Source organism: Aythya ferina (genome assembly GCF_964211825.1).
Source record: "Aythya ferina genome assembly, chromosome: Z".
Lineage (NCBI taxonomy): Eukaryota > Metazoa > Chordata > Aves > Anseriformes > Anatidae > Aythya > Aythya ferina.
This window is the reverse complement of record NC_140299.1, coordinates 57,188,044-57,198,829: the sequence shown is the minus strand read 5'-3', so window position 1 is coordinate 57,198,829 and position 10,786 is coordinate 57,188,044. Positions and strand designations below refer to the sequence as shown.

The 10,786-nt window shown below is 39.8% G+C and overlaps 1 protein-coding gene across 1 annotated transcript in view; it reads left to right on the top strand.

Annotated features, from left to right (window-relative positions):
* Window positions 1-216: 216 nt before the first annotated feature.
* The window catches only part of SLCO4C1 (solute carrier organic anion transporter family member 4C1), a gene marked incomplete at its 5' end in the record, with an annotated part of 31,968 nt that continues 21,398 nt past the window's right edge, over window positions 217-10,786 (top strand). The window contains 2 exons of the mRNA XM_084503905.1: window positions 217-478; window positions 5,756-6,019. Of these exons, the coding sequence (XP_084360031.1) occupies window positions 217-478; window positions 5,756-6,019 (526 nt within the window). The remainder of the gene's footprint in view (window positions 479-5,755; window positions 6,020-10,786) is intronic.

The following is a 10,786-nucleotide window of genomic DNA, read 5'->3' as shown; positions in this document are numbered from 1 at the left end:
GGGGGCAGCCGCCGCCGTCCTTGCCCCGGCCAGGGCGTGGCGTGGCGGAGCCGGGCTCGGCCTCGGGAGGAGGGGGAAGCCGCCGCCACCTGCCCCTTCCCCTGTCTGCTGCGGGGCCCGAGCCGGGCCCGGTGCCGCCCCGCCCTCCTTCCCTCCCTCCCCGCCGGTATTTAGGGAGAGCGTCGCGCCCCGGCGTTGTTCGCAGCCGGTACCGGCATGAAGGGAGACGGCATCGAGAACCCGGCCTTTGAGCCCCCCAGCCCCGACCTCAGCGGCCAGCGACACGCGAGCCGTGCTGGTGCCGATGCTGAAGCCCCGGCACCAGCCCCAGCCCCGTCCCCAGCCCCGTCCCGAGGCGTGGCGGAGGCGGCCGAGGAGGGTCCATGCGGCTGGGGCCGGTGCACCCCCAAGGCTCTGCAGCTCTGCAACAACCCCGAGGGCTACCTGGCTGCCTACAGCCTGCTGGCCATCTTCCAAGGTAACCGCGGGCTTGCAGCCCTGGGCAGGTGGCGGTGTGTCTGTCCCCGGGCCAGCCGGCACCGGGCCGCAGGGTAGGGCACAGAGGTGCTGGCTCCAGCACGGAGCTGCCCGAGCCCGGTGCCATTGCTGAGCTGTGGCGGTAGCGGCTGCGCCAGGGGAAGAAGGTACCCCAGGGCTGGAGAGGGAAGTTGCTTGCACAATGCTGCTCTCCATACTCAACTCTATTCTTCTTTTTATTTTCTTTTTCCGCCTGCCTCTGAACACCGCCGAGGCTTTGGCCCTGCCAGCGTTGTGCTCCTGTTGGTACTGCTTCCCCATCACTCACAACAAAACATAAAAGCCAGAAAACAAAGCATGAGCTATAAGTGTACACAGAGCTGCTGTGCATTTTGTTACCTGACTGCTAATTTAAAAAAAAAAACAAGCTTGGCATGGTTGGGTGGAACCCTGGGTGATTAAGATGGCTTTCAAAAGTCTAATCTTGTTCTGTGGATCACACTGCACGTATCTGTCTAATGCTTAACTAACAGCTTAACTTTAGGGGAATGCGAAGTTCAGCTTGCTCTTAATTTCTGTTGTTCAGCTTCAGGTATTCTCATCCTTATTTTCTGTAGTTGGTGATGAGATTTGTTAGGACTTTAGAGAGCCTTCAGTTTAGCACTTCATAGGACTAGCTAGAAAAGAAAGCTGTGTCACCTGAAAAAGTCTGAGGCTTTAAAGCTGATCTGTGTTGCACATAAAGAATGTGGCTGGGGGAGAGTGTGCACAGGTCCTGTGCTAAGAGAGCAAGTTGCTTGTGCTAAAGGCCACCAGGGTGTGGATGGCTGTATACCTGCCTGGAACCAAACTGAGATCATTGGGATGGTCTTGGGAGAGCTGAGCTGGGGGCTCTTCTTACACCGAGAAAAATATGACTGCTGCTCACATTGCTTGGGAAAATTTTGTAGAAGAACAAGTGTCTCTCAGAGCATGTCTTCACAAATTCTTTTTGATTTTAACCTGTTTTCAATCTTGTTTTTCTTAACATACATCTTTTAGGTTAGGAAAGTGTCTAGAGTTTTGAGTAGTATCTGTTGTTCTTTCTCTGTATTTGAGAAGCCATGCTGCAGCTGTTATGAGCAGGAGATGATTACTGTTAAGTTTTCTTGCCTTAGCTCACACTGTCTCTAACAGTAAAAAGAATCAGTCAGAATCAATTTTAGAATCATAAAGATTAGAGAAAACCTCCAAGATCACCTGGTCCAACCATCCCCTTACCACCAGTGTCACCCACTAACCCATGTTCTTAAGCACCATGGCCAACCTTTCCTTGAACACTCCCAGGGACAGAGACGCCACCACCTCCCTAGGCAACTCATTCCAGTGACTGCTCTTTCTGAGAAGAAATGTCTCCTCATTTCCAACCTAAACCTTCCCTGGTGCAACTTGAGGCCATTCCCTCTAGTCCTATCACTTGTGAGAAAAGGCCGACCCCCAGCTCCCCACACCTTCCTTTCAGGTAGTTGTAGAGAGCAATAAGGTCTCAATTGAGCCTCCTCTTCTCCAGACTAAACAACCACAGGTCCCTCAGCTACTCCTAATAGAACATGTGCTCCAGGCCCTTCACCAGCTTCGTAGCCCTTCTCTGGATACACAACAGAAGAATTTCTTACATAACAGACTTCTTTGACAACTGAGTTGCCGAAGATTTATTAGAGATAGGAAACTGAACATGACCGAAAACTGACATCGAAACATTTCAGAATATATTGTACTAAACTGCATCTTGACTACTTCCAGCACTTCAACTTATTATAGCAATGTTTCTTAAAATCTAGGTTGTGTTGAGTGCTTGTTTGGCTGAATAATATCACTTGAATTTTACCTTTTATTAAAAGGGTAGGTTTTCAATAGCAAAAAAATTTTAAATCTCCAGAATATCTGTCCCCTTAAGATGCTATGTGTGCTCCTTAAGATGCTTACTTTGGTCTTGTTACCATAAGCATAGATGCATAGATGTATGCTAGACCTCAGAGGGATATCTATAATCTAGTTCAGATTTTGGGCCTTAGTGTATGGAAACATCTGATGTTTCTTTGAAAGCTGATGTAGGCCTGGCTACCGTATACTTTGTGGCATTCTTAAAGATTTGTTATCTGGACTTTCTGAACAAGTACCTTTTGCTTTGGCTAGCCTGTGGGAGGAAACTGGGCAGTGAAGACTAGAACTGCCACTCTTTTTTGAGAAGCAGAAAAAACAAGAACAGTTTACAGACAAGATTCAGTGCTGTATGTGATGCTGCAAAAATATTCAGGTGTTGCAGTTCCAGGGTTTAGGTAACTTCCAAATCCTAGTTGTGTGGTGCATGTTTTCATCTAAACTGCTGCTGTACTCTGGGTTTGTTTCTAAGTATTTGATTTACTCTCCAAATTGCAGCAATAATCACTGAGGAAGATAAAATGTAAACATTTTGTATTGACAATGTACCTCTAGGAAAACTTTATCCTACTGTGCTGAACAATAATGAAGTAATCATTAACATGTTCCTGATGTGTAGAAGTCTTTGCAGTTGACCCTTTACAGACTGAGTGAAGACAGTAGGTAGTTATCTGCAGTGTATGAGGAAGTGTGTGTGTGTAACTGAGGTCATGTGCTTCTCAGGTTACTTTCTAGCTGGCCTAGAAGAGAGGTGGTTGTTATCAGTAGCAGCTGATTTTCTCTATTTCAGCTAATTAGTAGATTCCAGGTGAAACTTAACTCTGTTTTTGTCTGTTTTTGTTTCAAGTACAGGTGAAACCTGTATTTCCAGAACAGAAAATACTTATTTGCGTAGAACACAGTTACATGACTAATACCTGATTTCTGTATGGCACTTGAATTGCATAAATGTATGATTGCGTCTTGCAATACAGTAACTGGATATGCTGCAGTTCATAGTTACAGTAGCACACAAGGTAAAAGTTATCTCACTACTTTGAACACAAGAAAGTCTATTTATTTTAGATGTCAGTAATACTTCTGTTAAACAAAGCAACAGAACTAGTCTTTGAGATTGGCCCAGTCTAATCTAGCTGAAAATTCTAGGTAACACTAATGTTTTATATCCTGATTAGATTTGTTACTGGAAGGACACTTATTTTAATGGAGTGTCTGCAAACTACTGCTTTAAATCTGTTACAATAACTGTAGAGTACTCCTTGGTAAATGGATGAATAAAATATGGTCTTTTTTTTTGTTAGAGCAAAAGAACTTGGTTTATGATTAATCGGTGTTTTAGGGATCAGTGCATGGTGTACTTAAGCATGTGGTAGGACAGTAATGTTTTGGATGTCGACAGTTAAAACATAATCTCTATACTACTATTTAAGTGTTGAGATTAAACAGGTTGTGTTTTTCCTGAGGAGACTTTAGTGGTTATCCACTAGATGATGGCATCAGAGACGTTGTGCTGCCATTTATCACATCTGCATTTTTACAGTTGAAATCTAATTATCCAATAAAATTGGATTGCATTGCAAGGTTGCATTGCAAGGTTTTTTATAGCTTTTAGGTTGTAAATTCAAAGGAGACAGCTAAACAACAAGCAAAAGACAATGCCTTCTAATTTGGTAATCAACTCGTTGAGTAGGTCACTTACTTCACATGAATGTTTTAAAGCTTTAGCAAATGTTCAATGTGCTTTTCAAATAGGAAAATTTGTTTGTTCATTCCTTCATGCTAGCATTGTTCTTTGGTCACTGCTCCTTTAGAATAAAGTTTCCAAAGGAATAAATAATTGCATGGAGACACACCTGAATACTTCTGTTAATCCTATATGAATTTAAGTGTGGTGGCCAGACTGACAGGTGAAACTATCTTAATAAAAAGGCCACAGTGGTGTATCAGAAAATTAAGATTGTAAGGAGGCGGCTCTTGGTACAGAAAGCTGAAGTGCTTAGTTGTGGGGAAGATTCCAGTGATAGGAAAACAGCTGGTTGATCACAGTTCTAGAGTAATTTTTTTTAATAAGTAGGGGACTCTAGACAGCTCTGAAATTCAGCTTTGTGTAGTTGCACTTCTGGACAGTGCAATGCTTGTTGAAAGCTAACTTAAATCTATTACTGTCCCCAGCCAGCCGTCGTCCTGTGCTGTTCTTGGAACAATAGTAGAGAATCATGTTTGAATTTTTAGGAATAAGAGGGATAACTATAGGGCCTGTGTCTGAAGAGATGCTAAACACTCATCTCTGAGGTTTCAGAACTCTGAATCTTATTTGCAGCTGTGACTTCAAGACCTCCTAACTTTCCCAATGTATACATTTTATTACAGGCACAATTTAATTAGACTATCAGGGAGTTATTTAGCAATGTTATAAAGTACAGATATTCATCTCATTTGTAACAGAATCATATTTTTGGGACTGTTAAAAATAAACTTTAGCTACTTTGCATTGTCCCAAATGCAAACAGAACATGAGGCAGATAGAAATTAGTACCTGCAGCCAAAGCTTTTGTAAAAATGCACGGTGTGTATAAGCATTCACTGGAAACTGCAACTGGCTTAACTTCTGCTTTTGGATCAGTTGTTTTTTGGAGTTTGCTTTTTGCCTCTGCCTAAGTAGGGCAGTTCTTGCAAGGCCTATTTTTTCCAGGTCGTCTGATACTTCAGCTTCAGAGAAAATAAAGATTCAGAGGGCAAACATTTTTGTCAGTTAAAGTAAATCACCTCAGTTGCCCTGAAGGAGTTGCAGTGTTTTCAAATAGCTTTATACTTTTTTAATATTGTAGTGGAAGATGCATGTTCAAAAGCCTTCTTATATCTTTTCTTTGTGATCATAGGGAGGAAATATGTTTGATACAATTATTTGAAGGCTATGTATTGTTAAATAACTTGATTCAGTCTTAGTTTGTAGTCTAATGCAGGTCACTACCTTGACTAATTTTAATTTGTACAGTATCTTCAGAAAACGTAATATAGTCACTTTGAAGTTTGTGCTTCAAACTGAATCTGGAATCTGAATGGAATACATTAGCAGAGCTTGGGGCATGATAGTTTGCTGGATGAATACTTGAGTGTTAAATCTTTAATGCCCACAGGAGAGAATAAAATGGAGTAGTTCCTGTGCAGATTGGCTGGTTTAAATTGTCAATGTGTTAATCCACTATATGCTCAGATTTTAATGTTAATAAATACCTTAAAGTGTGGCTTTGCAAGTATATTCATTGTAACCCTTCTGTTACACAATAGTAAGTTTACTGTTGCAACCCCATCAAATTAAGTACTTTTGACTAAGTATGTTTTTTTTGTTCTCTTGCAGGTATTGTGGTAAATGGCCTGATTAACATTAGTATTTCAACAATTGAGAAGCGTTATGAGTTGAACAGTTCCCTCACTGGCTTAATCTCTGCAAGCTATGACATTGCTTTTTGTATATTGTCACTTTTCGTATCTTTCTTTGGAGAAAGAGGGCACAAACCACGATGGCTGGCTTTCTCAGCATTTATGCTAGGATTGGGCTCACTTATATTTTCCTTACCACATTTCAGTAGTGGAAAATACCAATTTGGAGCTAAGCGTGAAGGTAAGCTTATTCTTATGTTTTGGTTTATTTTTTTTTTTCTGAAATCTCCATAGTGAGCTAGTGCAACTTTTAATTTGGTAACCCTTAGTTAATCTTTGAAGCCCTAAAAGTGGGGTAACATTGTCTCTAACAATGGAAGTGAAAGTGAAATCCATGAGTTCAAGAGCTGTCTCTACACTGGACTTGCTTTTTCAGAAGAGGTCTGAGTCAGATCTGTACTTACATGCAATGGTAGAGTAAAATGCTTTTTTATTTGGACTGATGAATGCAATGAAAACCTAACTTGATTAAAAATGATTTGACTTTTTCTTTGTGAATAAGGATACAAGTATGTGGTGATTTTTACCTTGCTGGGCAGCTGAACTCCAAACAAAGGCCTTGTAGAAGCACAGAGAAAATTATTCTGTACTTCCCATCAAGGAGAAATGTTTGTCTGTGTCCTGGGAAGCAGGGCCTCAATACACATAGTGGTTGTTTAGGAGAACAGATGTCTTCATAATGAGAGCACCACTCTCCTTTCCCTTCCATGCCTTTTATTGCTGAGTGTGACTGCATAAGGCATGGAATATCCCCTTGGTTGGTTTCTCAGCTGCCCTGTTGCCATTCCCCACCTCTTGCCATCCTACTGTCTTCTGTGTGTTGGACAGTCTTGGTGCAGTGCCAGCACTGCTCAGCAATAGACTACACACTGGTGTGATACCAATGCTGTTCTAGCTGTAGGTGCAGAGCACAGCACTACATGGGCTGCTGCATAACATAACATAGCTGTTAACGCTATCCCAGCCAGACCCAGTATGAAGATAGGTTAGAGAAGTAGAATAAATCTTAAACAAAAGCTGTCAGGCTTACTGTCTTCCTGTCAAAAGGCTACTACATATTGCAATTTTGTTGTGCTTTGAACTGTTGTCTACTGTAAAATCATCCTGAATAATTCATTAAGAAGTTTCACTAGGTTTGTCTAAAATGATGATGTAAACTTGTGGGTTTGTTTGAAATATAGAGGAAACACTCAAAACTGAACTGCACAGAACAAAACGGTACTGAAATGGTGGTAGTCTGCTCTGAGATCTTATGTAGCTTTCCTCATAAAATGACTTTGAGTCCTGTAAATTTAATGCCATATACTTGTATCTCTATGTAGTGGCTCACCTGTAGTTAATAAAGAAACATCCAGATATCTTTAAAGTAGGTTGACTTAATCTTTGATTGTTTTAATTGTTATTGTAGTGCTTAACCAGATGTGTCTATAATAACTAAGCGTATTAGAGTGCTAGTTAAAAAAAAAACAACAAAAAACAGTAGCTATTGAGCAATCTTACGGAAGGTTCTTAGTATTCCAGTTGTTGATTCTCAGGTCATTTTTTGTGTTCATCACATCTTGCCTTGCACTTCCATGCACTATCCAGATATTGACCATTAATTAAACAACTTTGGTTATAGGTGAACTGTTGTTTGCCATCCAACAGATAGATGTCAGAAGTTAGTTCAAGTTTTAATGGAGTAAGGGCAAATTGGAGGAAAATCAAAACAAGATTTTTCAATGTTTGGAGGCTACAAACAAGAGATTATATATAAACCCATAGTAGAACAGCAACAGCTTAGCTGCTTCTGGCTATGCTACAGAACTTTTTCCCAATGTCAGTTTTAGTATTACCCTCCCTACTCCACTAGTATGTAAGAGAAGCTGAACTTAATTTAAATAATGTTCTGACGTGTTTTTAGCTTTTTTTATTGAAATGAAATATTGACTGAGCAGGTGTTTTGAAGGGAGTCAGCAAAGTATTGCAACTAATCTCTTCGCCCTTGTACCAATTCTGTTTGGAATCTCAGTCTGTTCCTGTTTTATCAATACGTCTGCCATTTCATTTGCCTTTAAAGATGCTGTAGGAATTCTATACCTTAAGTTCTATATTAACTTCTTGAAATCTAAAAGCTAGAAAATTTCAAATGGAGCATGTGCTTTTTTTTCATGTCCCTTTAAGCTGATCAAAATCATGCTGTTTCTTTGACTGTTGTAATACAGATGCCCAAGGTGTGACTGCTGAAGTGAGCAGATTTAAGGTCCTAAGCTGACTAAAACCAAATGCTATCAAAGATAAATGACTACAAAGTCCAGGGCATGTGTGGACTATGGAAGACTGAGTATAAGTCTACAGGTGCCATTCAGCAGCATCCTTTAACAGTGAAATTAACCACAGTACATGATTTTATTATATGTCTGATTTAGCTAATTCTGATGTTGATGAAATGTCTATATGAAAAGGCTATGCACTTAGTTGTAGAATTTAATAGCACACCCCCCACCCCCCCCCCAAAAAAAAACCAAAACACACAAACACCACCCCACAGCCTTCCTTGTTGCTTATTATTTTTGGATGGCTGTTTTATTATAGACTTAATTTATTGGGAGTGAACTCCATTTGGAAGTTTAACATCCTAATTTTGCAGTCTATTTGTTTCTTGGTGCTTTGTATGAAAATGTACCACCTCATCTATTGTTGAACAGTTAACTAGTTGGTTACTTGATCATTTCTGTTCATCAGTTGTATGTAATTAGTGAGTTTCACCTAAAGTATAATTATGAAATATAGTTCAGTGCAACATTTAATATGATTGCCAGGTGAATAAATAAATCTAACATGGAACTTAAACTATTAAACTATGTCTAGTCTCCATTATAAGGCTTGCGGACAACTGGAAGTTATTTTAGCATGCAATGCTCGTGTGCTTTTATTCTGAGTATGTGCACACGATACCCTGATAAATGATATCCCTACATGATAAAAACTACTGCATTGGACATGCTTATATCACTCTATAGGAATAGCTTAATTTCATTCTTATTGAATGAGTAGCTGACCAGTGGACTACCTGTTTATGGGAAAAAAGTAGCGATAGCAAACACATATCTTGTCTGATCTCCAAAAATTCTTCAGATTAAAAAATGTAATCTAGATGTAGTCATCTGTTTGTTATGATTTATTAACGTTACATAGGGTCTTCAGGTTCTGAGCTGGTTCTTGTATTCGGAGTTAGGAGCTCCATCTAGAGATTTTTTTCTGTAATGAAACTATTCTTTGAGACAGTACAGAGTACTGTAAATACCACAGTAGGAATGATGTTATAATCAACAGACTTTTAAACTTCCATCTCAGTTGAAACAATTGACTTTGTGTGAGATGGCTTTTGCAGCAAATGTGAAACATAGGCATTCACTTCACAGAAGGAGGATAGCTTCATTGTGAGGACCGTCAAGCATTGGAACAGGTTACCCAAAGAGACTGCATGGTCTTTGTCTTTGGGGCTTTTCAAGACCTTGTGGAGTTCTGAGCAAATTGGTCAGTGACTAAATGACCTCCGGATATCTCTAGCAATCTGAATTATTCTATGAATCCCTTCAGTAATGTGTCTTCAGGAAAATATCAGTTTGGGATAACAACAGATGTTAGCCTTTTGAGTGGAAATGCATATGGTGTGATTTAATGAGGTGATGAGTTAGAATGACTTGGGCACCTTTCTTCAGTTCCCTGTTTTGCTGGAAACTCTGAATTAGTCTACTAGGGTCTGAGAATTAATGCATCTTCTCAGAAGGGCAGTTCTTGACACACTTTCTTAGAATATGTTGAGGACAAAGTAAAGGCTAAAGCAGGCTGTGGCGTTTGGGTACTATTGGTGATAGATGAGAACATCTTTAAAATGAGGAGGGGTGATGACATTGTGATGCCAGCTTCTAATTTGACTGTTTACTCTTGCACTGTTGGCATGCCTGTTTCTGTTAGCTTTGTTAGCTTTGCTCTAAGACTGAGATTAGTCAGATAATGGGTAGCACTGCTGTTCTTTACTTGGTATGTTTCTCTATAGCACTTACGATATTACAGAACATCTGTCTGTAGAAGCTAAGAATATAGTCTTTATTTAGAATATTTATTGATGCTTTCAGAAAGACCTTCCCTTTCAAAACCTACAGGAGAGACAAACTTCTAAGAAGGAACAGAAACTAAGCTATTTTTTCTTATTCTTCACATCTTGTTTTTTTTTTTTTTTTTTTTTTAATATTAAAAAGTAAGAACACATACAAAACCAAATGAAAATGAACACATCTACTTGCTGCTTTTTAAGGTGTGAGTAAAGCTAGTCTTGACCTGTCTTGTTTCTAATTAACGTAATTGCTAAAACATCTCACAATTGGTTCTGCCTCCTTGGCTATTATGTTGAATTAGGTCTTTGGGAATACTTCGGCCTTTACATAGCTTGGATTCAGGTAGTTATGTCAGAGGAAAGAATGGAAATATGTTTATAATGACTAACTGTATTTGTGTTGCCATTAAAGCAGCTCTGCCCTTCAAAATACCAGTTAAATCCAGTGACTTTTAGAAGTGAGAACAGGTTTATAGAGAAAAAGTAAATAAGTGGTCAGCCACCCATCTAGACTTTTCCCACAGCCTGGCTTATCTCAGGTTAGACTTCTATGATCATGTAAAAGTCAGTGCCTTTTTTGTTTATAGTTCTTATGACTGCAGCAAACAGGCTTGTGGAACTAATCAAGGTTAGGTTTAACCTGTGCCAATCTGTTTAACTGTTTGAAACTTTGTATTAGTAAAGAAACGACAAGGTTGGATGACACAAAAATCTGAAGTAGGGACAGTAATTTGTCATTTGGCCATTTTGACTTACACTAGTTCAAAGTCTCATAACTTCCGTGGTAAATCCTCTTTGCTTCTAAAATGTTTCTTGCAATGGAATATAGAGTCCATGATCCCTATCAGC